The sequence below is a fragment of the Falco punctatus genome, assembly GCF_963210335.1.
Source record: "Falco punctatus genome assembly, contig: scaffold_27, whole genome shotgun sequence".
Taxonomy (NCBI): domain Eukaryota; kingdom Metazoa; phylum Chordata; class Aves; order Falconiformes; family Falconidae; genus Falco; species Falco punctatus.
Window position 1 is genome coordinate 910,908 of NW_027660117.1, and position 27,519 is coordinate 938,426.

At 46.2% G+C, this 27,519-nt stretch overlaps 2 protein-coding genes across 4 annotated transcripts; both read left to right on the top strand.

Moving 5' to 3' along the window:
- Positions 1 to 93: 93 nt before the first annotated feature.
- Positions 94 to 2,761, top strand: LOC308057957 (uncharacterized protein; the record flags this gene model as incomplete). 2 transcript variants are annotated; one of them, XR_013925568.1, is made up of 3 exons in its annotated part: positions 94 to 280; positions 638 to 1,637; positions 2,598 to 2,761. XR_013925568.1 is itself a non-coding variant. In XM_080411965.1 (2 exons), the coding sequence occupies 2 exons, from the start codon at positions 94 to 96 to the stop codon at positions 1,459 to 1,461; spliced, it is 1,011 nt and encodes a 336-aa protein (XP_080268091.1). In that variant the 3' UTR covers positions 1,462 to 1,834. The 2 variants fall into 2 exon arrangements, 1 of the variants encoding a protein (XP_080268091.1); XM_080411965.1 differs by lacking the exon at positions 2,598 to 2,761 and having other exon boundaries at positions 638 to 1,834.
- A 34-nt stretch (positions 2,762 to 2,795) lies between these two features.
- On the top strand, positions 2,796 to 8,593 carry LOC308057941 (hydrocephalus-inducing protein homolog). Of its 2 annotated transcripts, none has more exons than XM_080411952.1 (5): positions 2,796 to 3,440; positions 4,026 to 4,289; positions 4,871 to 5,016; positions 5,358 to 5,579; positions 6,764 to 8,593. In XM_080411952.1, exons 1-5 carry the CDS (start codon positions 3,230 to 3,232, stop codon positions 6,926 to 6,928), a joined length of 1,008 nt encoding a protein of 335 aa, XP_080268078.1. In that variant the 5' UTR covers positions 2,796 to 3,229; the 3' UTR covers positions 6,929 to 8,593. The 2 variants fall into 2 exon arrangements, with proteins under 2 accessions (XP_080268078.1, XP_080268079.1); XM_080411953.1 differs by having other exon boundaries at positions 4,874 to 5,016.
- Positions 8,594 to 27,519: the final 18,926 nt, after the last annotated feature.

Here is a 27,519-nt window from a genome sequence, read left to right on the forward strand (position 1 = left end):
AGTGGCGTACTCCTTGCTGGGGATGCTCAAGGCTGGGCTGCTGGACGTCAGCCTCTCCTGGGACTCTTTCTGCAGGCTCGCCTCACTCTAGGCATGTTCACGGTGTACCCTGGCTTTGGTTCCATCCCTCCTGGGGGCCAGCAGATGATCACGGTGGATTGCTCTGCGGAATCACTGGGGACGTGCGAGGAGCACCTGCGCATCGATATCAGCGACAGAGACCCCCAGGACAATCCCCTCGGCATCCCCTATACCCTGCTGGCTGAGTCCTGCCTCCCAGGTACGCCCCGTCCACAGGTTCCCACAGCCAGACCTGCTGCTGGTCAGCACCTGAACTTATTGCTTGGTTAGAGAGGCGCCCTGACCTTGAAGCTAAACCCTAAAATCCTCAGAGGTTCCAGTTCTTTTCAAGTCAGCCAGCGGGGAGAGGCTGGGAGGGATGCATGGAAGGATAAAAGGAAAGCAATACTCCTTGACTGGGACTGAGCTCCATCCTCGCAGCCGACTCCCCGCCCAAGGCTGGGTTTTGCAGTGACCTGGGCAGAAAGGGTTTATCAAGCCTTCCGAGAGGCCAGCAGGGTCCCGAAAAATTCATCAGGAATTCAGCATTCAGCCCTCCCTCTGCTCTGCTCCGCAGCATTTGTGGTTGATGACATCGAGTCCATCTTTGAGGAGCATCGAATCTGCAGCAACGTCAACCTCTGCCAGACCCCGCAGACGGTGCGAGACAAGGGTGTGTATGTCAGAGATGAGAACAAGTTTATCTTCACCGACGTTCGGGTTGGGCACCGGGCCACAGCTCGCTTCGAGATCCACAATGTCAACAAAGTCCCCTGCAATGTGGTCCTTTCCATCAAACCCATCGCCGGTGAGGTAAGAACAAGAGGCCAAGGTGACCGTTGCTCTTTACAGGCTGCGCTGCCTTGTTCTCCAGACTCGTTGCTTCCTCTTGCCCGCCCTAGTCCAGCTCCGTGCAGGTCAGGCTACAGGGGGGAGCAGCAGTGCCAGGGTGGCAGTTCTGAATTTGGCACGTCTCGAGCAAGGCTTTGGCTCACCGCTCTGGCTGGGTCTTTGGTGGGAGACCCAAACCCTTCTGCACATCTCTTGGAAGCCCGCTCAGAGGGGGCCTTTACTGGCCTGACGTGCCTGGGCTCAAAGCAGACCATTCCCTCAGGCTCCCTGGCCTTTTCCTTCTCTTTAAAGGCCAGTTTGAGGTTAGTTGCGGGGTTTCCGTGCAGTGCCCCCCTCCCTTGTGTGCTGGGGTGGCTGCCCAGTGCTCAAAGCCAGCTTTTGCGCTCCTGGGCTCCCTGTGCAAGGTCAGCACCGCTTTGGAGTCACCCCTGCGATGGAAGGAGCCTGCCCAGGGCAAGCAGGAAGGGAGACACGCTGTCTGGGGCTGTTCCCGGTGACGCATATAAGAATAAGACTGCGTACGGAACACTGAAGGATGTTTCCTCCTAACACGGCTCTGTGGGTTCCCCCAAGTTTCACAGCCCCATCAGTGACATTTTCAAGGTGGATCCCGTTCAGATGTGCGTGCCCAGCTGCTCCCACGCCTTTGCTACGGTGACCTTCACTCCACAGATGATGCAGAGCTACCAGTGCACTTTTGAGGCTTCCCTCGATGTCCTGGCGAGGTAACTCCCCCTGTGAAATCTGGGCGGGGGGACCTGCCTGATGGCTGCCCCTCCTCTGGGAGGACCCCGACCTCTTGTTAACCCTGATGCTCTCGGTAGCCTTAGGCAGAGTGCTTAGCATTAGAGAATAGAGGAGGCGGTAACTACTAGACAGAGTAGAAAGAGAAGGGGTTATAGCTTAGCCTCTGCGAGTGACTGTGAAGGCAGTGCAGCATTTGGTGGCCAGCTGGGAGTTAGTGAATCAGCAAGAAATGGAGATGTGCAACAGTTGAGCTGGGGCTTTCCAAGGACAAAGGTTTAGATGAAGCCGTTTCTGTGCCAGCCAGCCAGCGTGCATTATTTCCTCCTTGTTTCTGTTAAAATGAGATGATTGTATGTGATTACCTGGGGTATGTTAAGCTACTCTCTGTCAAAGGAGCGACTGGAGCCCTTCTAAAAGAGGAGCCCAGTTCCCCTGTCCTGGGACGTGTGTACCAGGGCTCTGACCGGCTCTTCCCCAGCCGTTTAGTGGCTGAGTCAGGACAAGTCAGCTTTCTGCTCTAGTACGCAATTCCTTTTTTAGCGTCCTTGGAAATAATCATTACTGATGGTGCCATTTATTTTTCCCTTCTTGCTTTTATACTATTTCCATGCTGCGCTCGTGCTTTTTGCATGTGTCTCATATCATCACAGCCAGTGAATTTGCCATGTCTCACCTCTCGCCTCATTATTTACCTGCTGTGCTGCATGATTCGATTCAGTGACATGTTCTTTAACTGCTACTCTGGAAGGCTCTGGCTCTTCAGAGCTCTTGTGAATGGCCCTGATTGGATTGGGAGGAGGGGGGCGGAGGAGACCTGTGTCGTGGGGTACAGGAGCACCAGCCAGGGAAAATGCAGTGGGTGGCCCCTCTTTGTTGCTTGCCAGGTGGGAAATTGGTTAGTGCCGGCCGTCACGATCTCTCCTCTGCCTTTCCTGCAGCCCTGCAGCAATTAAAGCGCAAAGCCTGACCTTCTGTGTCAGTGGAGATGGGACTCTGCCTCGGGTGACAGTCCTGCGCCCAGTACTTCACAGTAAGAGAGGGAACCCTCTGCTGGTCTTTAAGAAGCTGTTGCTGGGTGATTCACAAAAGCTCCCTCTGGTCCTTCATAATGGTGGCACCCTACCTGTCTAGGTGAGGACCTGCTCAGGGAACGCTCTGGTCTGGGAACAAGTGCTTGTCTCGTGGAGAAAAGGTCCCAGGAAGCATGGCAGACCTGGAAACAGCTCTCAGAAATTCTTTTTAAGCAAATGACTGACTTGTAATTTCCAGGAAGAGAGTTCCTCTTGGAAATGCGATTTTTCTGACTAGCCTATCCTTTTCAGTTAAATACAGCGCAAGAAAGTTGGTGGGGTGTTTTCCCCCCATCTCTCTTCTCACGCTTTGATTCTCGGGTGGGCACGTGTGATGTCCTAGTTGCATTAGATTGTATTTGATCCCATTTTACTACACTTTAATGAAAAATTCTGTTCATTACTTTTGTATCCCAGCGCCTCTGAACGCTTCTTTTTTCTGTCTAGTTTTACTTGAACTTTGTAAGTTTAGCTAAGAGCTGTGTTTGAAGCGGGGAAGCATGCTGGATGCCCCGTGCTGGACCAGCACCAGTACGGTGCCAACCCACGTGTCACCCTGTACCCACAGCAGTGTGGTTGTGCTCTGTGTTCCTTTTTCTCAGTTGACGATAGACCTGTTGGATGAAGCGGGAGTTTTCTTCTTGAAAGCCAGGCCCACCACACAATGCGTCTACCAAGCTGGGGGCGTGAAGGAGGACTCTCCTGCAGGAGGTAAATCCAGTAAGCGTGAAGCGCGGTCATCCACACAGGGGAGAAATGTGTGCCCTGCTCTTGGCTTGGCCAAGCAGCCGCCAAATGTTAGATGTTGTTTCTTCGCTGGGGCTCTCCGTACCCCCAGCTTTTCATGTGGACTCTGCGCACGGCTTCCTCCTAGAAAGTGGTTGGAAGTTTTTTCTGTTCCTCTGGACATGGTGGGTTGAGTTGCGGGGGGCTGTCACCACTTCAGCGGACCATCTGAGGTCTTTGCTGCATGTGGGAGTAGCAGCCTGAATGGAGGCAGCCCCTGAGCCCACAGCCAGCCAACAGAAGCCAAACCCATTCTTTGGCTCAGCTTTACGTGTGGCAGGAGCTGACTGACTGCAGTTTGAGTGAGCGCTGGGTGTTAACCTGTGTTTAAGGCACTTCAGCAGTGATACGCGTGGTGCTGTCGTAGCCTTGTGAACATAGGAGGAGGGTCTGGCACCATTGGTGGGAGAACCTGTGCTTAGAGGTAGCTGGGTTTCAACCCCTTACGCCCCACAGAAATATTTCAGCGGTACAGCTGTATCACTTGTCGCTGATTTCATTGCTGTGCAGAGAGGAAGCCTCACACCGCTCTCCTGGTCCTGCTCCGTGGGGAATTAGCAGAGTTTGACGTGCTTTTCAAACCCACCCTGGCCCAACGTGTGGAAGGCAGGATCCACTTGTCGGTGGTGAACAACCCGTATGAGGAGACCGACATTCAGCTGGTGGGCGAAGGCTACGAGGATGACTTCACGCTAGATAACATCCACGGACTGGTGGCAGACAGTGAGGAGGAGGAGAATGCTGAGGGCAATCTAGAGGAAGACGTAATTGAGGGTAAGAGAGGAAAGGCTGCCCAGGTGGATCAAGGAACAGGAAAACAGACGTTTCTGCTCACCCTGTGCCACGCACCTGCGGTCCAGCTTTAGCAGCCAGATCCTGCTGCCTTTTGTAGCCTGCAGAGGCTTAAGAGGCAGCTTGAGAGCAGAAGAGAAGATCGTCTGTCAAGGGAGAAGCTTGCAGGCTAGCAGGGAAGGGTCAGAGATACCCGCGTTCAGCTGAGTATCTCCAAAAGGAGGGCTGCCAGCCCATGGTATGCTATGGAGATGAAGCCCGTGTCTAATGATTTGTGCCCTCGATATACGCAGCCTGTGCTGTCACCCCCTGGCCTGGCGGTCTGGGAGCGTGCTGGCTCTGTGCAGAGGGGCAGTGCATGCTGTGCTGCGTGGCTCTGCACAGCCACAGCCACGGGTTTAGGGATGTGGCAGGGCGCTTCCATGGGAGCGGTAGGATGGGGAACTGCGTCTCCCCAGGGAGGAAGGCTTGGAGCAAGGAAGAGTTGGCCACGCCTGTCTCTGTGGAAGTGAGGGGGGCGGATGGACCTCAGGCACACTGAGACCTCCTGCTCTCATTCCTAGCAGCTGCCAGAGTGAATCACATCCCGTTCGGGGACTGTCACATCGGGAAACCCTACAGCGTGACCTTCACCATCACCAACCGCAGCAGGACGGAGGCGATGCGGTTTGAGTGGCTGGCAGACACCCCATTTCACTTCTCCCCCAAGGTGAGTTTGGATGGCTCTGCCTTTTCCCATTGCTCCAGCCCTGCCCGGCGGGTTCCCAGGAGCTGGCAGGGAGTCACCACGTACCGGTGAGAGCCTGTTTCAGTGCCACAAAGGAGCTGCAATCCCTGGCTTAGCTGGCGCGGGGCTGTCAACCCCACAGAAAAGGCTCAGTGTTACGGGAGGTGGCATCTTTTGTATTTTCCTCTGTCAAACCCCAGATGAATACACGGTAAGAGGCAGATTCCTGGCACAGCTGCTCACCACATCGATCGATCTCTTTGCTGTCAGTCCTGCCCTTGCTAGTGATTCCAGTTAGGTCTTGGCTCTCTGGTTCTCCCTAGGTGGGACACCTCCATGCTGGCTGTGCTAAGGCCATCACAGTGACCTTGAAATCGGATGTCGCGGTCACCTTCAAAATGCACCCTGTGAAGTGCAAGGTGGCTAGGATCACCTTCCCGCTGCCGCCGGAGCAGATTAAAGACTGGGATGACTGCCTGCGCACCATCAAGTGGGTGGATACCACCATGAGGGGCCCAGGAGCCACGTGGCCTGTGAAGAAGAAGGTAAGAAACGCAAACAGGAAAAGCTAACGGAGCTGCTACAAAAAAACCCTGGCAGGCCACCATCTCTGCTGGCTGAGCAGCTCCTGCGTCCTCCTGACGTTTAATCCACCCGTGAGGTTCACCCGCAGTGCGTTTTGGGGGAGAGGCAGATGCAGTGACCTGTGACACCAACACAAAATGGGGAGGTCTTTTGACAAGACACGTTTAGCCACATGCAAACTACCGGTCTCTGCCAAAAGCTGAAGTGTTGCAACCTGTGTTGAACGGGAGGGCACATTTTACGATTTTATCACGTTTTGTGGTGTTAAAATTTCTTCGTCGACTTCAGTGCCTTTTCACCAACAAGGAGTTTAAGGCGCTGCACTCTGACTCTTGTTTTGGAGTGGAGAGCCACACTAGTGCTCTTGTGTGTGCGCTGGCCAGCCCACCGGCACATGGCGGGTGAGCTGTCAGCTCTGCCTACACCGATAGCAGAGATTTTGGTGGTGGTGCCCATGTTGTGTGGGATATCTCATTGTGGAGCAGCCCAGGTGCTGCGTGGCAGTCGTGCAGCAGTCTGGAGAAGCATCGCTCCAGAAAGTGCCACACACACGTACCTGGCACGTGTTCCTCCCTAGTTTCTGAGCCTTTTTAAGACCTGTAAACCACACTTCTTCCCCATCAGCAGCAGCAGTCGGAGGCTTTCCTAGTGAGTTCGTCCCCATTCCAAAATGCCCGTCCCCAGCCCTCACCAGCGTGGCTGTTGCCCCACACATGGTGTCTGGAAAGCACCTCCCGCTAAGACAAGAGGGAAAAGGTGCTTTCTGGTTTTGTTCAGTCTTGGGGTTCTCCATCCACAGAACTCCCACAGGGGAACTTAATCCTAATTTAGAGGCCTGCTGGATCTGTAGCGGGCCATGAAAAAGGTCTGACACTCTACAGGGTTGAAACACAGGGACAGGTACCTATGACCCAGTCATTGTCCCCATGGGTGTATTCTCAGTCATGGTGGTGATTATGGTGTTCAGTCGGTAGAAACAAACACTGTAATGGAAGGGTTAAATTTTGTCACCTTCCCGGGGAAATAAATGGGAATGGTCCTTTCTAGCCCCTGTACGTGGCTGATCTTGGAGGCCAAAAGCCTCCTCTTGCTCAGCCAGGCTTTCTAGGCTCTGCTCAGTGATTCTTCCCTTTCCTGTTTGGAGGTGATCGAGACAGACCCAGAACCAGCTCACACTGTCCTGGAGGAGAGCAGCCGTGAGGTGGAGCTTTGCCTCAGTGCTGTTGTCGACTACGCTGAGCTCAAGCTGGATACGGACACGATTCAGTGCAAGGAGACCTTGCCCTTCCAGACGAGGACATTCACGTGAGAGCCAGAGGCCAGGCAGGGACCCGTGCGTGGGAGCTGCCTTTGCCCAGGGCTGACCTGGTGCCTGCTTCGCCGGAGCTGTGCCGTGCTCTCTGGTGGCCTCTGCTTCTCCTTCTACTCGTGGTCTGGTGAAAATAAAGGCAATAAAGTGCCAATAAAGGCAAAAAATAAAACACTGACATGTTTATTGTTTGGCCACTTAATAAACCTCTTCTAATTTCTAACTGGGTGATTAGGCCTGGCGGGGGGTGGGGGCAGGGGTGTGTGTGCTGCTGCCTGCTGGTTCTGAGGTTTCAGCTTCCACACATCCTGGGTGCCTGGAGATGCCTCACATGTGGACTCGAGTCCCTTCTAGGGCTTTGTGTTCAGTCTCACCTGCTGTTCTTCTCTTTAAACAAATCATGTATTGTTTCATCCTGTCCAAGTCCTGGCAGGGTGCTGGGGCCTGCGTATCTGCACGTAAAGCCAAGCAGGAGATGGTGGCCACCGTCCTGCCAAGGCGTGCCAGGAAAGGTTCAATTCTGCCATGCCTTTCTGCTGACAGCAACCATGGATTTGCTTCCATTGCGTGTTGCCTGTCCTCATCTGCTCGAGGACAGGTTTGCAGTCAAAATAATGTCAAACTGAGATGTAAAGACCAGAATAAGACCCTTGGATTAAGTCTCCTGGGCACCATGCCTGCCCTTTCCTCTTTAACCTCCAAACTTTGAAACACTTTGTCTCTGGGTAGCCCAGGGCAGTGGTCTAGACGTGGCAGAGTTACCTGGGGACAAAGATACTCCTGAGCATCAAGGAAGGGGTACCAGAAGCTCACCATACAGTGTTACTTTTCTACTTGCTTTGTATTTATTGGTCATTGTCTTTTCACTCCTCCTTCTTGCTTTTCAGTTCCATGCTGTCCAACACGGGGAATGTGGCCCTGGAATACAACCGGATGGCGGCTGTGGAGGACGAAAGGGCATTGAGCCACACTGGGGAGCTGCTTCCACCCAGTCTGGATGGTAAGGTGCTGCAGCGAATGAAGAGACGGGACACAGCTTGATGCAAGCAAGTTGTCCATTTATTAGTGATTTTCTTACAATTACATATGTTTCTACCTTCTACATATTACACACTGATTGGTCAAATCTTAAGCGTAAAAAACACTGATTGGTTGATATTTAAGGCACACCGTTAGAACAATAGGAACTTATTAGTTTATCTTGACATAGCAATAATTTCTATTCCAAAGTTAGGGAGTTTCTTTCTACGCGGCTTTCTTGATTACATATTGGCGCCATCCGTTCCCTTATCTGGCTACTTGTTTCTCTGTCCGCCTGGCTGCCTCCTCAGCTGTAGCGGCTCAGGGGTCTGCAGTTGGCTTGTTCCTTGGTTCCCAGGGCTTGTGCCCTACAAGTTCTAACAAGTCTCTATTCATCAGGCTATCAGTACTTGGACTCTTGTCCTTGAGGCCTTGTCCTACATCTCCCCCTTCCTGTTGCACAAAAAGAACCCCTGAAATCAAATGAGTTATTAATTTTTGTAAGCATTGTAAAAGACAAGGTATAAGTAATAAAACAAACAAAAAAGCAACTAAAGCATATATAATCATCTTCACTAAACTTCTTAACCATCCTGAAATGCCCCAACCACTGAACAGTTTATCTAACCAATCCCAAGTATCACTTTGTTGAAGGCGAGAAACTCCATCCCTCAATCTTTGGATGCTAGCATGAATTGATTCCGAATGATCTGAAAGGTTCATGCAACACATCCCTTCAAACTCTTCACAACCATGACCTTGTGCCAGAAGCAAAAAATCTATTGCAGCTCTATTTTGTAATGTCGCGTGGCGAACACTATCAACATCTAATAAAAGACCAGACAGGGCACTGCTTGTGGCATTAGTTTGTTTGGCAAGCCAACAGCCAAGCTTATCTAATGTTGCCAGAGCCTTTCCTGCAGCAGCTCCAGGCAACAGAAGAGATGCAATAAAGCGTTGGCCAAAGGACCAAAATTGCATGTTATCATCACAGTCGGAGGCAAATGCATGAACGCCACGCTTTGTCCTTCGAGAGTAGCAATGTTGTAAAATCATAGATGTGTTAGGAGTCAGGACGGAAAGTCGCCCTAAGCTACACGGACCTCCTTTTATATGAGAAGGAATGACAGGCCATGCTCTATCACCACAAATAAAAAATACTCCAGCAGGTAGTGAGAGCGGAGCATTGCTAGATTTAGACAAGTCGTTAGCAGTGTAATTACACCAGATACTTGCATTTCTAAAAACAGGATGAGTAGGGGAAACGTCCCATGCCCTAGATTGATTCTTTCCCATGTAGTTAAATTTTATGCAAAAATCCATTTTTACAGAACCAAGGAGTTCAATTTCTTGTGGTTCCAAAGTGGCCAGTGGGAGATGGGGTATCCATACATCCCAATTGTCTGTCACATTTTTTGATACGTTTTTGGGTGGAAAAAGACTTTGAAGGTCCCTAGGTATAGGCCATTCATCTAATGGTAAGCCCACAAGACATGTGGGAAAAGGCTGATCCGGAGTGGCCATAGCAAGACACAGAGTATCCTGTCCAGTCAAGTTCGCCAACGTGACCCAAACATTTACCTTTGGTAGAAAAGGGGGATAAGAGCCACCTTCAATAGGCCAAGGTCCAGGTATGAACATCATTATCCATATTACTGACAACACTTGTTTCTCTTTTTCTTTTTCCATCGTCGTTTTACAACCAGCCATTCTTCTGGTCGTACTGTCCATGACCGAGGCACTGCAATTGATTGTCCACACTCTAATCCTACAGTAATGTTCTTGTTAATATTATAAATTCTGCTTGCTAATACAATATATTGAAACAACAACTGTGCAATAGCCCGTACTTCTAGGCTTTCAATCAATGATAAAAAATTTGCAAAAACTAAGTTTGGCAAAATCTCAGAACCTAACCCTGTAACTCCCTCTAATTCCAAAAGAGGTTTTCCCATAAAACGTTCAGCCCACTGTATACGATTAAACCTTAATATTTGATTATTACACTCAGAACACATCCAATGACCCCATCTGTCCCTTAGTCTTACAACTCACCAGCGATCGTGATCACAGAGTTCACGATGAACCTTGATCCACGGTCGACAAGATGGTCCATGTTCATAGCAACATAACTGTAGAAATCGAGACGCTGTCCAATCTGGTTCATGACAGTGTCGTTGAAAGTCGATGTAACGGAAGATAATATCTGCTAGCGGTGCCGTCAGTGCGTTGGGGATCTGGACTGGTCCAAACGTATTACCTTTGTTAAGTGGTTTAATCCAGGGCGATATTGTCCGTTCCAAGCGCTGTAAAAAGTGAAATCTAGATGCTACATCCTGAATTTGTTTACCTGACATTAATGCAAAACAGAAATCCTCACACAGTTTTTATTTCATTCTGTAGGGTCGGTGTCGGTATCAGTTGTCTGCGGTAAAGGTTCACGGAAAGGTCGTACATTCTTTGCTGGGATCCATCTGGGTCCTTTTTCTGTGGAGACACAAGCATAACCTTTTCCCCATGTAACAAGAGCATATGGTCCCATAATTTTACCTGTTTCTGGATCTCGAACCAATACTGGGGCTTTAACCCGTGCCTTGAAGAAGGTATTTGCAGTAAAATGTCGAACTGTCGGGGGGTTGTTATCTATTAAAGAACAATTTAAAAAATTAAAAACATACAATGCTTTCTGTAACCGTTCCTCTGGAATAGCCATTCCCATTCCCCCTTTTTGTTGTTGTAATAGATGTTTTAGCGACTGATGAGACCGTTCAATGAGAGATTGACCAGTGGGGGAATGAGGAATGCCAGTAATATGAGTTATACCCCATAGGGCAAAAAAGGTTTTTATAGTTGTTGAAACATAAGCTGGACCATTATCTGTCTTTATCTTTAAGGGAATACCCAAAGTATCAAAAGCACGCATTAAATGTCTACGAACATCTCGTGCCTTTTCTCCTGTGTGACAAGAGGCAAACCAGGCACCTGAAAATGTATCAATGGAAGAGTGGATATATTTAAGGTTACCAAATTCAGAATAATGTGTGACATCTGTTTGCCATAATTGTAGGCTTTGTAATCCTCTAGGGTTAACTCCTGCAGCAATTGATGGGAAAGAATGTTTTTGACAATCAGGACAGACAGCAATAATATTTGGCGCTTGTTGAGAAGGAAGGTCAAGCTGTCGTTTAAGAGCTCCAGCATTTTGATGGAAAAAAGAGTGACTTAGTTTAGCTTGTGCAATGTGGTCTGGCAATACTTGAACTGGTAACGTCAATAGATCAGCTCGTCGATTGCCTTCTGCAAGAAAACCAGGTAGTGAGGTGTGAGACCTAATATGCATAACAAAATAAGGTGCAGATCGAGAGTCCAAAAGGAAAATAAGTTCCTGTAACAGGGTAAAAAGTTGTGAATGTGAAACATTCCGCAGCACAGAAGCTTCGGCTTGTGTAACAACAACTGCAATATAAGCAGAATCAGTAACAAGGTTGAGTGGTACATTCCATTTTCGGAAAACACGAACAACTGCATTCAGTTCTACTATTTGAGGTGAACCGGAGACTGTCTCTATGTCCGAGTCCCATTGTCTCTGTTGATCATCCCACCATAGGAGAACAGATTTATGTGATTTGCCTGATCCATCTGTAAAGACAGTAAATGCCTGTAAGGGTTGTTTGCTTCTTTTGGGTTTTAACATCAGACGAAAGTCAATGTTAAACAGTTTGTGTGAAGGTGGATGAGAAGTTATTTGACCTGTATAGTCAGCAAGTGCCATAGCAAAGGTGTCTGATTGCTGATAAAGCCATTGTAAGTATACTGTTGTTATTGGTAGACAAATACAGACAAAATCCTTCCCTGATAAGGTTAACAGGCGTGATCTAGCTTGAACAATCAGAGAGGCAAACATTTCATGTTGTGTCAAAATAGTTTTTGTAGACTGGTTAGGTAAAAAGATCCATTCAGTAATCGACAGGGGGTCTGAGTTCTGAAGGTCCCATTGAAATATCAGGGCATGAGGCTGTCGTGCAGGGTTTAAAATAATCAAGTAAAAAGGTAGTTCAGGAGCCCATCGGTGGGCCTGTCGAGAAGCGATAGCTGAGGCAACCTTTTGTAAAGATGTATCTGCTTCAGAGTTAAGACTACGTGGAGAACAAAGATTAGTGTCCCCTTTTAGTAGGTCAAACAAAGGACCCAAGTCTGTATTAGAAATTCCCAATAATGGTCGAACCCAATTTATTGTTCCCAGTAATTTCTGTGCATCATGCAGGTTTCTTACGTTGGTATTGATCTGCAATGGTTGAGGAACAATACTTTGTGCTCTTATTCGCCAGCCCAGATATTTCCAAGGGGGAAACTTCTGGACCTTTTCTGGTGCTATAGAGAGACCTGCCGAATTCACGGCATCTGTGACAAGGGCTACAGCTTTCTCCATGACTTCGTGATGTTGTGCTGCCACTAAAAGGTCATCCATATAATGATACAATAACACAGTAGGCATAGCATTTTGGACAGGACTGAGTATTTTTGCAACATACCATTGACACATTGTAGGGCTATTTTTCATACCTTGTGGCAGTCCAACCCACTGATATCTCTGCAATGGAGCTTGCATGGTGATGCTTGGAAATGAAAAGGCAAATTTCGGGGCATCATCTGGATGTAACGGGATACTGAAAAAACAATCTTTAAGATCTAGGACAGTTAGATGCCAATGTCGAGGGATCATAGTCGGGGATGGGAGCCCGGGTTGGAGGGCTCCCATATCTTCCATAGCATCATTAATTTTTCTAAGATCATGGAGCAAGCGCCACTTGCCAGTTTGTTTTTTAATAACAAAAACAGGTGAATTCCATGGGCTAGTAGAAGGTACAATGTGTCCTTGGGACAGTTGTTCTGAGACTAAGTTTTGAAGTGCACGAAGTTTTTCCAAAGGAAGGGGCCATTGATCCACCCAAATAGGAACATCAGTTTTCCAGGTTATTTTTAGGGTGTCACGCACTTCAATGGCCCCATCTAAAAATGTGTACGGATGGACATTCCCCATTGTGACAATACATCACATCCCCACAAAACCATAGGGACAGGCAGCACAAAAGGTTTAACAGAAGCCACATGTCCCTCTGGTCCTTGAATTCGAATTAGTTCCAAACTCTGACGACTGTTACCGGTCCCCCCTATCCCAGCCAGTGTCTGAGAGACATTAGTCAGTGGCCATTGCGGAGGCCATTTGGCTTGAGAAATTACTGTGACATCAGCTCCAGTGTCAATGATCCCATTCAGTGCTATTTGTTGGTCATTGTAAATAAGGGTACACTGATACATAGGCCACTGTGGAGAAATGGATTGTACCCACAGAATGTGAGGTAACCCTGTGGATCCAAAACCTCCTCTCCTCTGCGGAGGATGATCAGTGGTAAGAGAGTTTACCCTTGCTGGAATCAGAATCAATTGCACTATTTGACTACCCTGAGGTATCGTACAAGGTGGAAATGGAGTCCGTGCCATGATTTTGATTTCGTCCACCCTGTCAGAGTCAATAACACCCGGTAAAACAAAGAGACCAGACAATGTTGTGGAAGATCTACCGATTAACAGAGCTTGTGTATCGGGGGGTAATGGTCCTTTGACATTTGTTGATAATAAATGAACCAAGGAATCGAGCAGTGTTACTGTGTGTGAGGTTGCCAGGTCCAATCCAGCGCTGCCTGAGGTTGCTGGACAGAGACTTGAGGTGTCGGTGCTTCTCTCCAAGGATGTTGAAATGTCAGCTGTGGCACTTGTGTCTGCGCGTGTCGCTGCCCCGCGCTCCGTGGTCGGTTTCCCTGTATCGGTTGTCCCTGGAAGTCGTACTTAGGTCAACATCGATTAGCATAATCACGCCCTTTCTGACATGTCGGACAAACTCCAGGACCAGGAGGTTGTTGTTTATTCCCCGCAGCCCGCGCAAGACAATTTCTCTTTAGATGACCAGGCTTACCACAACCATAGCAATTCCCCACACCACGCATCGCTGCAAAAGCAGCAGCCATAGCTTCAAACTTGTGGTCAACCGTACCGATTCGGTTACATGCTTCCACCATTTCCACCAGAGTGGGGTTCGGGTTGGGAAGAGACTTCAGTAGCCTTTTACAATCAGCATTAGCATTTTCAACACCTAGTTTTGTTAACAATATATCCCGAGCTTCCGCATTATCTACTTGACGTTCCAAAGCCTGATTTGTCTACCAATAAACTGCATATAAGGTTCTCGAGACTCCTGAGTGATGTTAGTAAAGGCTTTTTGTGGCTTTTGTACGTCAGGGACCTGGAAAAAAGCCTTTTTCGCCTCTTCTCTAATTGCCTCGAGAGCCGCACGGGGGCAGTGTTGAGCCTGCGCTACGGGATCAGCACGTGCACCGGTGCCCGCAAGATGCTCTATTGCCAGCGCAGCTGATGCAGCATCATTATGGTTAACGTACGTGAGCAGGAGTGCTTGCAGTCCCCCTCTCCAGTGCGACTCCCATAACGTGTACTGAGTCGGGGTTAGCAGCAATCGTGCTAAAGATTTCAAATCATGAGGAGTCATGATATAAGCATCAAACACAGAAGATAACAGACTTATAAAACAGGGAGAAGAAATACCACGTTCCGTAACCGTGCGGCGCAGTTCTTTAACAACCAAAAAAGAAAGAGCCCCCCATCGTGCTCCCCCTGCCCGACCCTGAGAATACAAGACCGGAGCAACTATAGTTTTAGCCATTTCTAGATCCCCCTCCTTTAAGGCTTGTTTCTTTATTTTTGCCCACACATCACGTAGATCAGGAGGGTATAAATCAGGTTCTTGTTCAGGCTCTACCAGTCCTGGGTCAAAGGGATCTTTTTCTGGCAGATACTCCACTGCATTGATACCCAGGGGTTTGGAGCACTGTGATTTAGAGGCTGATAAGGACAGGGCTATAGGAGCTTGCGACTCCTCCTCCTCTCCTTCCTCTGCCTTTTCTTTTTGTGCTTTCAGAGTCTCAAAAATAACTCTCCACGAAGAGAGCAGATGGTGGGACTCAGTATTGCCTTTTGTCGCAGAATCCCACAATTTCACCCCTGTGTCGTCCCAACGTTCCCGCGTGAAAATTGTAGTTGCAGTCACTGCAGGCATATTTACTTGCACCCACTTAAGCATTGCTTTAAGGTCATGCTCAGAAATACTTTTCTCATGTTTGTTAGGGAGACCTTTCATAAGCTCATAAACGTCTCTTTCTGGGGACGAAACCTGATTCCCCATTACAGATTTCCCACAGCTCACCTCTCAACTCCGGAGGGATTTCAGGCCGGCTCCCGCTTCCTTTCAGCGGATCATTCAAAGTTCTGTGGGATCCATTGCATGTTGCTCAGTCAGGCGATTCGAGAGTCCCTCCACATCAGATCCTTCACCAGATCACGTCGGGGTCACCAATTTGCAGCGAATGAAGAGACGGGACGCAGCTTGATGCAAGCAAGTTGTCGGTTTATTAGTGATTTTCTTACACTTGTATACGTTTCTACTTTCTACATATTACACACTGATTGGTTAAATCTTAAGCGTAAAAAACACTGATTGGTTGACATTTAAGGCACACCGTTAGAACAATAGGAACTTATTAGTTTATCTTGACATAGCAATAATTTCTATTCCAAAGTTAAGGAGTTTCTTTCTAGGCGGCTTTCTTGATTAACAAAGTTACATATCGGTGCCATCCGTTCCCTTATCTGGCTACTTGTTTCTCTGTCCGCCTGGCTGCCTCCTCAGCTGTAACGGCTCAGGGGTCTGCAGTTAGCTTGTTCCTTGGTTCCCAGGGCTTGTGCCCTACAGGTTCTAGCAAGTCTCTGTTCATCAGGCTATCAGTACTTGGACTCCTGTCCTTGAGGCCTTGTCCTACAGTGAAGTCTTAGGGTTAAGTTTTAGGGTTAAGTCCTAGGGTTAAGTCTTTGGGTTAAAGTTTTAATATTAAATCTCAGGGTTAAGTCTTAAGTTAAAGTCTTAAGTTTAAGACTTAGGGTTAAAGTCTTACGGTTTAATCTCAGGTTTAAGTCTCAAGGTTAATCTCAGGGTTAAGACTTAAGGTTGAATCTTTAGGTTGAGTCAGGGTTAGGTCTTAAAGGTTAAGTCCGTAGTTTAAGTCTTGGGGATTGTGGATAACTGGCTAGCTGAAAAAGTTCACATAGACATAGTCCAGCTGGCTGGACAAAAATGCACATCGCTCTCAGCTTATCTGAAGTAAAGCAAAAGTTACACAATAACAGGAAGACTGCAGTGGGAAAAGAATGTTGCAGGTGGGAACAGATAACTACAGAAGAGAAACTAGGGGCGGGCTTGGTAATATGTATGAGCTAATTATAAGAAGGCATAAAAGGTGACTGTAAGGGACAATAAATGAAGTCTGCTGAACACTCATATTGAGTGACTGTGTCTTCCCTCTGTCGCAACAAATGGCGCCCGAACAGGGACCCTAGAGAGGGCTGAACCTGCGAGCCACGGTTCGACGGAGATTCGGGTACCAGTCCTGAAAGCAGCGCAGGAGGCAGAAGGGCACAGTCCCCGCACCCGGGAGCACCTACAGAGGGTCCCGCCGGCCACACGTCGCCGAAGTCTCGCAAAGGCTGCAACAGCGCTGACGAAGGTGTGGAGAGACAAGCGACGTACGATTCGCTCATATGCTTTTTAGAAAAGCGGAGCGTGCAGGACATAGATTGTAGAAAGGAATTACCCGGGTTATTAGCGTATGGGATAGCATCCGGGACCCCCGCGGCAGCGGCGAGCGGCGGCGCGCAGCCCGGCAGGCCCCTTCCCGGCCGCGGTTTCTCTCCAAGGCGGCACCCCCCCCCCCCCCCCCCTCCGATCGTCGCCATGGCGATGCAAGCGGCCAAGCGAGCTAACATCTGGCTGCCCCCAGAGGTCAATCGGATCCTCTATATTCGGAACCTGCCGTATAAAATCACAGCGGAGGAAATGTATGATATATTTGGGAAATACGGACCTATTCGACAAATCAGAGTTGAAAACACTCCTGAAACAAGAGGAACAGCTTAAGCTTCTCAAGGAAAAATACGGAATTGATTACAAACCCACAAAAAAAAAAAAAAAAAAAAAGTGCTTCAGATGTCCTCTACAAGAAATGGGTTTCTGCCTTGAACTAGCAAACATCTCTGTGTTTAAAATGAAGCCTTTTTGCCTTGATGGAGATAATTTATTCTGTATTCTGTATTTATGCTGTATTCTGAATGTGGAAATTGGTTGGGACTAGGAGGCTGGCTTAAAGGCATTTTGCAAACGGGATTATTATTTTTGATCATTATTGTAATAATAGTTTTTTGATCAAAACCAGCCAAAATTATTTGTAAACATTAGGCATATCTGAAGAGAATGCCTTTATTTGAATCAGCAGTTAAGGTGTAGTTTAGTCTGATGCTGTGGTTTTATCTGCTCCTGGTGAATTTTTGAAGTGATGAAATCAGAGATACAAGGTATACTAAGAGTTATGAGGTAATAAGGTAATAATCTAAGTAAGGGTGCTGTCTTTTATATCTACAAGTGCAATATGCTTTTATGTAGCAGAGAGAAACTTTAACAATAATGTTGCTTGAGCGAGATGTGCATGTGACAACTTGGGAAAAGGGATATCACAACTGGAGTGCAACAGTGTTTCTATGTCTGGCAGAGTGAAATCTTTCAAGACCTGAGTTTAGACAGTCTAAAATAAATTGTTAGTATTCAGAAAACCCATCTTAAGCCTCTTTTGCTTACATAGTGTTATGGAAGTCAACTGCTATTGTAGAGAATTAATGATTTTTCAATACATATTAACAAATACTACTATTTTAACTTGAGGCAGTTAAGTGAGAAATACTCACGTGTAGCATTTGAGGGAATGTCAGCATAAATCGCACTTACAGTAAGACTGCATTTTTAATTACTGTACTTGTTAAGATTCGATGATGCCATAAGGCTAAGGCCTTTTATCACGGATTGGTTCTGAACTAAAAGGTGTGTGCACACGTAGATATGCACATTTGTGTTAATTTCCTTAATTGGCTACAAAATAATATAATTAGGTTGGGGACTAGATCTTGGGGATTTGTCTATTATACTTCTGTTTGTTAAGGAACGTGCATAACATACAGCACCCATGTAGGCTTGGCTTGTGGCATAGTTGTCAAATTTAGCATAGACATTCAGACAGATAAGCAAGGTACTCTTCCTGTGTGTATCACCTACAAGCCATTATGGCTTAGTGTGTAAATCTGTATGTAACTGTTGAAAAATCCACTTATGAATGTATATAGCTTAGAACTAATTTTTTCCCTTTGTTAATTCTTTGATATCAATGAGGTATTCTTCAGAAAATGTATGGACTGGTTGGTTGCATAAGGGCAGTTGTTATTTGGACAGAAAATTGTTAATGGTCAGGGATTTTCCACTACAATATTTGCAAATATTCCTAGTCAAACACCAGTTTGGTTTCTTTTTGGGTTTTGAGCTTGCATTAGTCCATGTTCAGAACTTTAAAATTACCTTTGAATTTTTTAAACTTTTTATATCACTGGAACAGAAAGAGCATCTAAATTAAAGCTTCAAGCTAACTTTATTTTTCAAGTATTTCTGGAATTATCCTTCTGAACTGAGATTTTATAAGTTGGCTGTGTATTTTCCTGTGTTAAAACACTGTTATTGAAAATGGTCAACCAAGCCTATGTCGCCCAAAATAAAAACGGGGGAATTGTGGATAACTGGCTAGCTGAAAAAGGTCTCATAGACATAGTCCAGCTGGCTGGACAAAAATGCACATCGCTCTCAGCTTATCTGAAGTAAAGCAAAAGTTACACAATAACAGGAAGACTGCAGTGGGAAAAGAATGTTGCAGGTGGGAACAGATAACTACAGAAGAGAAACTAGGGGCGGGCTTGGTATTTAGGCAACTAACCAATAATGAGCTTAACTTTTGTAATATGTATGAGCTAATTATAACAAGGCATAAAAGGTGACTGTAAGGGACAATAAATGAAGTCTGCTGATCACTCATATTGAGTGACTGTGTCTTCCCTCCGTCGCAACAGGGGATAATTCTTAGGGTTAAGTCTCAGGGTTAAGTTTCAAGGCTAAGTTTCAATGTTAAGTCTCAGGGTTATGTCTTAGGGTTAAGTCTTAAGGATAAGACTTATAGTTACATCTTTAAGTTTACGTCTTAGGTTTATGTCTTAGGGTTAAGTCTTAGGGTTTTGTCTTAAGGTTAAGTATTACTATTAAGTCTTAGGGTTAAAGTCTTAAGATTTAATCTCAGGGTTAGGTCTTATGGTTAAGTCATAAGTTTAAGTCCTAATTTTAAGTCTTGGGGATAAGTCTTAAGGTTAAGTCTCAAGGTTAATCTCAGGGTTAAGATTTAGGGTTAAGTCTTAAGGTTAAGTCTTAGGGTTCAGTCTTAGGGTTAAGTCTCAGGGTTATATCTTAGGGTTAAGTCTTAGGGTTAAGTCTTAAATTTAAGACCTAGGTATAATTCTTAGGGTTAAAATCTTTAAGATTAAGTCTCAGGGTTAAGTCTTAGGGGTAAGTTTTAAGGTGAAGTCTTAACATTAAGTATCAGTGTTGTGTCTTTGGGTTAAGTCTTAAGGTTAACTTTTAGGGTTAAGTCTTAGGGTGAAGTCTAAAATTTAAGTCCTAGGGTTAAGTCGTACAAGGTTAAATCTCAGGGTTAAGTCTTAAGGTTAAGTCTTAAATTTTAATGTTAAAGTTTTAAGGTTAAGTTTCAGGGTTAAGTCCTAGGGTTACTTCTTAAGGCTAAGTCTCAGGGTTAAGCGTTAGTGTTAAGTCCTAGGGTTAAGTCTTAAGGTTGAGTCTTAGGGTTGATTTTTAAGGTTAAATCTTTTGGTTAAGTCTTAAGGTTAAGTCTTAATGTTAAGTCTTAGGGTTAGGTCTCAGGGTTAAGTTTTAAGGTTAAGTCTTAGGGTTAAGTCTTAATGTTATGTCTTAAATTTAAGACCTAGGGTCAATTCTTAGTGTTAAAATCTTTAAGTCTCAGGGGTAAGTCTTAAGTTAAGATAGGATGAAGTCTTAGGGTTAAGCCTTAGAGTAAAGACTTAAGATAAAGTCTTAAGTTTAAGTGTAAGGCTTAAGGCTTAGAGTTCAGTCTTAGGGTTAAGTTTTAAGGGTAAGAATTAAGGTTAATCTTAAGAGTTAAGTCTTACGGTTAAGTCTTAAGGTTATGTCTTAATGTTAAGTCTTAGGGTTAAGTCTCAGGTTCAGTTTTTAAGGTTGAGTCACAAGGTTAAGTCTTAAGCTCAAGTCTTAATTATAAGTGTTAGTGTTAAGTCTTAAGGTTAAGTCTAAGGGTTAAGTCTCTAAGATTAAGTATTAGGTTTAAGTCTCAGGGTTATGTCTTAGGGTTAACTGTTAAGGTTAAGACCTAAATTTAAGTCTTAGGGTTAAGTCTTAAGGATAAGTCTTAAATTTAAGTCTTAGGGTTAAATCTTAAGGTTAAGTCATACGGTTAAGTGTTAAGGTTAAGTCTTAAATTTAAGTGTTCTGGTTATGTCTTAAGGTTATGTCTTAGTGTTAAGTCTTAAGGTTAACTCATAAATTTAAGTTTTAGGGTTAAGTCTTTGTGTTCAGTCTTAAGGTTAAATCTTAAGTCCTAGGCTTTGAGTCTTAGGGTTAAGTCTTAAGTTTAAGTCTTTGGGATACGTCTTAGGGTTAAGTGTCAGCGTTAAGATTTATGTTTAATTCTTAAGTTTAAGTCTTAAGGTTAATTTTTAAGTTTAATCTTATGGATTGAGTCTTAGGTTTAAGTCTTAGAGTTGTCTTGGGGATATGTTTTAGAATTAAGTCTCAGGGTTAAGTTTAAGCTTAAGCCTCAGGGTTAAGTCTTAAGGTTAAGTCTTACGGATTGAGTCTTAGGTTTAAGTCTTAAGTATAAGTCTTAAGTTTAAGTCTTAGGCTTAAGTCGTAGGATTAAGATTCAAGGCTAAGTCTTACGTTTAGGTCTTAGGGTTAAGTCTTAGTGTTAAGTCTTATGGTTAAGTCTCAATGTTAAGTCTTAGGGTTCAGTCTTCTGGTTAGGTCATTATTTTAGGTCTTAGGGTTAGGTCTTAGTGTTAAGTCTTAATGTTGAGTCTTAGGGTCAAGTTTTAGGGTTAAGTCTTAAGGTTATATGTAGGGTTAAGTTTTAGGGCTAAGTCTTACAATTTAGTCTTAGGGTTAAGTCTTAAGGTTAAGTTTTATGGTTAAGTCTTTAGGTTAAGTCGTAGGGTTCAGTCTTACGGTTAAGTCATTAGGCTAGGTATTAGGGTTAGGTCTTAGGGATAGATTCAAAGGGTTAAGTCTTAAGGTTGAGTCTTAGGGTTAAGACTTAGAGTTCAGTCTCTAGGGTTAGGTCTTTAGGTTAGCTCTTAGGGTTAGGTATTAGGATTAAGTCTTAGGGTTAAGTCTTAGCTTAAGTCTTAAGTTTAGGTGTTAGGGTTAAGTCTTAAGATTTAGTCTTAGGGTTAAGTCTTTGGGATAAGTTTATAGAGTTCAGTCTTAGAGTTAAGTCTTAGGCTTAAGTCTTAGAGTTAGGCCTTATGGTTAGGTATTAGGATTATGTCTTCTGGCTGTTTTAAGATTAAATCTTAAGGTTAAGTCCTAGCATTAAGTCTTAAGGATAAATCTTAGAGTTAATTCTTATGGTTAGGTCTTAGGGTTAGTTCTTAGGTTTAAGTCTTAGGGATAGGCCTAATGGTTAAGTTTTAGGTTAATTCTTAAGATTAAATCTTATGGTTAAGTCTTAGAACTGAGTCAGGATAAAGTCTTAGGGTTAAGTCTTAGATTTAAGGCTTAAGGTTAAGTCTGAGGGCTAAGTCTTAGGGTTAGTTCTTAGGGTTAAGTCTTGGTGTTAAGTCTATAGGGTTAAGTCTTAGGGTTACGTCTTAAGGTTGAGTCTTTAGGGTTCAGTCTTATGGTTAATTCTTAAGGTTATGTATCAAGGTTATGTCTTCAGGTTAAGTCTTTAGGTTCGGTCTTAGGGTTAAGTCTTAGGTTTAAGTGTTAAGGTTTAGTGTTAAGGTTAAGTCTTAGGGTTAAGTCTTAGAGTTCAGTCTCTAGGGTTAGGTCTTTAGGTTAGGTGTTAGGGTTAGGTATTAGGATTATGTCTTAGGGTTAAGTCTTAGCTTAAGTCTTAAATTTAGGTCTCAGGGTTAGGTCTTAAGGTTGAGTTTTAATATTGAGTCTTAAGGTCGAGTCTTAGGGCTAAGTATTATTACCAGGAACAGAGGTATATTACTGTAGGGTCTTGCAACTGGGTCTTCTGCAAGATCGATTGATCGATCGATCGATATATAGTCAGACAGACATAAAAATTACGCAATAGCTGCCCTAAATGTTTCAGAGATTTATTTCCATCAGTTTAGGTCATTGAACTTCCTACAGTAGTTATCTATTTCCTCATGCTGCCAAGAACTCCATCGTGTTTGCCATCACTAGTACCAATTGCTCTTTTCCTTGTTTCTTTGGGCAACTTTGGAGTCTTTGCTGTGGAAACAGGCTAGTGTGATGAAATTTAGCACATAGGAATACTTCATGGTTTGCTGACTCTTCAGCAGGGGTTTCCTTCCTCCACTCCCTGCCCAGATCCACCCCTGTTCTCTTCATTCCTCTGTCCCTCTCCTGTCCCTCTCCTGTCACCACACCGCCCCATCTCACCCCCCTCTGCTGCTCAAAATATTAAGGGAACTAGATCTGTATTGAAAAAATTGGGGTTTCTCTTTCCTCTCCTGAGGATTTACCACCCAGAGCAGGCTCAGGTTCTGATCCTGCAAACTGCTCCCCAGTGCTTGGATGCTTGCTCTGGGAAACAAGGACAGCTGCTCAAATTCTTTTGCAGGCACAATCTTTGTTTAAATTCTAGTTGAAATGAAATGAAAAGCTGTCATCAGTCCCACCTGTGGCACAGAGAGACACCTGTGTTTCACGCACATGTCTGCACAGAAACACACGCAGAGGGAAAAAAGCCCAGAACTGCTTTGTGCAAGGAAGTACGTAAACTCTCCCTATCAGCATTGCTGCTTTGAGCAATTGAATCGTTCTACAGTTATCCGACAAGCCGACACGCTGCCCATCAAATCAGAACCAGAATGTATGCCATTTGCAAGATGGGGCAGCAATAAGCTTTCAACCACTTTCCAGCAAGATCAATTCAAGCAAGGCTGTGTATTCATGGATTTTCTCCTCTGCAAAGCCATGAAGAAAACATGAAACGCACTCCCCAAAGGCAAAGGAGCAAACTGAGGGAGAGCAGCTCATTGGCGCCTTTCAGAGCTTCAACAGTCTGGAGAAAAGGGAAAAACACCCATACAAAGGTAAAGAGCAGCCAAGAAGCACTTTTATAAAATGCACATTGGGGCCTGTTCCACATCTCAGAATGACTTTCAATATTGCTTTGCATGGCTTTTAGACCAAGGCCTAAAGTGGAGTGATAGCTTCTGCTTGCCAGGGCATGGTAAGATCACTCAAATGAGCAACACAGTAACAAGTAAACACCAAAGGCGATAGCAGAGCTTACCGCTTCCCTCCACTGGCGACCAGCTGTGCAGTAAACCAGCTTAACCAGCCTCCCTAAGGATGGCTCTAAAGTCACTGAAAAGGAAAAAAAGAAGGTAAGTTCTTAGCCTGGAATGTAAAGGCACCATCTTGGCTCCCAGGCAGATGGCCCTGATGGCCCAGCAGGGTCATGTCCCCACGTTCCAGGAAAGATAAAAAAAGCGCAGGACATGTTTGTGGGGTGGGTTTGATGCATCCTTTCCGTTTGCTGAAAGCCTGAGGAAGGATGTATTCCACGGTAGGACCAGTGGCACTTTAGACCTGAGGTTAAAAAAGTGCTGCACTTCAGTGACGCTCCCCAAGCTGCTTTCACCACCAAACAGAAAAAGATTTGCTCTCTCCAGTATGGTGGGAATGATACCATAAAGTCGTCAGGGAGAAAAACCCTCTAAGACTTGCTTGCAAGTTTCAGAAGGCCGGCATTCTTTATGGCAGTGCTGGGAGCACGGGGGAATGTTTCCTCTGAGCGTGCTCACCCAGTTCCTCGAGGGTACGCACTACGGACAGCAGAGCACTTGCACACTCATAGCGCATTACACATGCATTTTCAGTCAGGCACGGGATGGGTTACAAGTTGCTTGCTTTAATGCAAACGAGCACACACCCTCAGACAGCACCGCTGAGGTTTTTTACTAGCTCCCTGTGCTCCCCAGGCGGGGCCTTGCCCTCTCTCGGGGGGCTATCTGAGTCAGAGGTCACGATCTCCCCCCACAACAATTACCTTTGTCCGAATTCCAACCAACTTTCCGTGGATCGCAGCACTCTATCGGCTTGTCTCCTCCTGCGACCACAACGTCCTCACCCAGAGGCTCTTTCTGCATCACCGAAGAGAACGGAGATCTTTTCCCCACCCATTCTTTGTTCCCCATCCTTCCCAAGGCTGACTCCCTGGATGAGAGGTCCCTTACTTCGTCACTTCTAACAGCTTTAGAGAGTCAGCTTGGCCTAACCTTTGTGCGCAGGTGTGTTTAACGTAGAGCTACACACCAAATCAGAGCGTGGCAACTGGGGAGCTCAGACATCTTATCCCTTTGCCGAGCCAGCAGCTTCCCCTTAGCAGAATCCCTGGACATAAATGTATATACAGTGGAATCTATACAGTGGCATCAAACGTCCCGCCAGACACCACATCCGTCCCTAAAATCCTTCCCCCCAAACAACCCTGAAAGACTTCCCTTGACACCCTCCTCCACCCCAGGCTGTTCCTGAAATCATCCCCCACCTCCACCTCCCTGCCCTGGCCCTAAAACTTCTCCCCCAGACCCTGGTCCGGCCCTAAAGTCCCTCCCCCACCCTCGGTCCGTCCCTAAAGTCCTTCCCCCAACCCCAACACCTCCCCTCCCATCCTTCCCTAAAGGCCTTCATCAACCTTGCCCATCCGTCCCTAAAACCCTTCCCCCAGACTCCCCACTCTGTTCTCTAAATAACACACACAGCCTCAACACCTCCCCCCCCGTGTATCAATACGCACCCCCCCACATACCCCCACCTCCCCCACTCCCCCACCCCACCTCCCCCCACACCCCACCCCCCATACACCCACTCCCACAAACACACATCCTTGCCCCACCCCCACACACCCCGCTCCATCCCTAAACACCTTCATCCATTCCCACCCATCCGTCCCTAAACCCCTTCCCCCCGCCCCCTCCCCTGCCCCCGTCCCTCTGTCCCTGGCATGGCCCAACTGCCCAGCACCACCAGACCACTCTGGCCCAAACACCATAAGGCAATGGTTCCCACCTGACAATAGCAAGTCGAGGAACATTTTTTTTTTCCTAAATAGAGAGATTTTTACTTTGTACGCTGCCGACTACGCCGAATTATGTTTTGCTGGCTGACTGGATACACAGCAAAGCTGAACTCCACATCAAATATAATCAAATCTATCAAGTATATCAAATAATGGAATATATCAAATGCAGTTTCTTATATTGCAATAAAAGAAAATAGCATGCAATATGATAAAAGGAACCAGTAGCAGTGACTGTGAGCGATATGATAAAAGAGCAATAGGAGCGAAGCATCCATTTGTTATCCCAAAGTGTTAACGTGACTAAGGAAAGGAGACATCACCAATTCCCACCCCAACAACACCCAGGCCCACCCTTCGGCTGGGAGCCCCCTCGCAGCCAGTGCCAGGAGTCTCTCGGGAACTGGGAAATTCCCCTGGAGAAGGTACCAGGAAGGAATTCTCTCGCTGCTTCCCACCGTGCATGGTAGCCATGTGAGGCACAGCACAAGAGTTCTGCTCCCTGCTTTCTCTGGTGAGGAAATTGACACAGCACATTAACACCCATACAGAACCAAAAAACATGGCTTGGGAAAGTGCAGGGCTGCTCCCCTGGAGAGGGTTCCAGGAAGGAATTCTCTTGCTGCTTCTCACCCTGCCCTGGCAGCCGTGTCAGGCACAGCAGAAAAGTTCTGCTCCCTGCTTTCTGTGGTGAGAACATTGACCTCTTTTCATTGGCAATAATGCATAGCCCAAAAAAGTCACCTTGGCAAAGTGCAGCAGTGCTCCCTGGAGAAGGTGGCAGGAAGGAATTCTCTTGTTGCTTTTCACCCTGCCCTGGTAGCCGTGTGAGGCACAGCACAAATGTTCTGCTCCCTGCTTTCTGTGATGAGCAAAATTAACCCTTAAGTGTTGCAGTCGTTAAGAGCCCAAAAAAGTCACTTTGGGAAAGTACAGCACTCCTCCCATAAAGAAGGTACCAGGAAAAAATTCTCTTGCTGTTCTCACCCTGCCCTGGCAGCCATGTCAGGCACAGCACTAAAGTTCTGCTCCCTGCTTTCTGTGGTGAGAAAATTGACCCATCATGGTTGCACTCATAGAAAGACAAAAAAACACACCTTGGGAAAGTGCAGCACTGCTCCTCTGAAAAAAGTGCCAGGAAGGAATTCTCTTGCTACTTCTCACCCTGCCCCAGCAGCCATGTGAGGCACAGAACAAAAGTTCTGCTCCCTGCTTCCTGTGGTGAGAAAATGGACCTCTCACATTTGCGATCACGCAGAGCCAAAAAAACCCCTCACTGTGGGTAAGTGCAGCAGTGCTCCCCTGGAGAAGGTGTCAGGCAGGAACTCTCTTGCTGTTTCTCACTCTGTCCTTGCAGCCATGTGAGGCACAGCACAAATGTTCTGCTCCCTAGTATCTGTGTTCTGAAAATTAACCCCTCACATTTGCAATCGCATAGAGCCAAAAAACCCCTCACCTTGACAAGTGCAGAACTGCTCCCCTGGAGAAGGTTCCAGGAAGAAACTCTCTTGCTGTTTCTCACCATGCCCTGGCCGCCATGTGAGGCACAGCACAAAAGTGCTGCTCCCTGCTTTCTAAAGTTGGCAAAATTGACTGTTTATAGTTCTACTCATGTAGAGACAGGACTTTCTTATTCAAAAGCAAAACCCAAAAAGCCACGTAGCCGTGGGAAACCCTTTATCCTTCCGTGTGGCTGGTGACTTCCCATGGCTCTTCCGCAAGGCAGGAGAAACAACCATGAATTTGGAAGCCCACGTAAATTCAAGTACACTTAGTCCTCTGACAGTCACTGCTTATGGGCCAGCAGTCCTCTCACCCCTCCACAGATCTGCCTCTTAGTCCTCTAGCAGTCATTCTCCATGGAGGGACCACAAGTCCTCCGTACCTACCTACCAACTCACCAGAAATGAGTCAGACCACGCCAGAAGTGACACTGCCTGACCTGCAGGAGATATATTAGACCAGTAACGATGGTTTCAAGACAGAAAAAAACACCACCATCCAACAGTACAGCAGAAAAACAACCAGAAGAAACTCTGTACACAAACCAATGGCCCCCATCCAAACCCTGCAAAGGCTAAAAAGCTGAGAAAAGGCACTCTCCACAAAAAAAAAAAACCACACACAGAACACAAGATCACACTACCATTACCCCAGGAACCCAGGTCAGCAAACCCACATTCTGTCCATAACAATAACGTGCTTTAACACTTTACTCGCTTAACCAGTGGCATACCATAACCT

Excerpts from the sequence above, each read along its gene's own strand:
- LOC308057941 (XM_080411952.1), top strand. The coding sequence starts at position 3,230 with ATGCTGGATGCCCCGTGCTGGACCAGCACCAGTACGGTGCCAACCCAC. Across the intron at positions 3,441-4,025 it reads GGAGGACTCTCCTGCAGGAG|AGAGGAAGCCTCACACCGCT; the intron begins GTAAATCCAGTA and ends ATTGCTGTGCAG. Across the intron at positions 5,017-5,357 it reads CATTTCACTTCTCCCCCAAG|GTGGGACACCTCCATGCTGG; the intron begins GTGAGTTTGGAT and ends GGTTCTCCCTAG.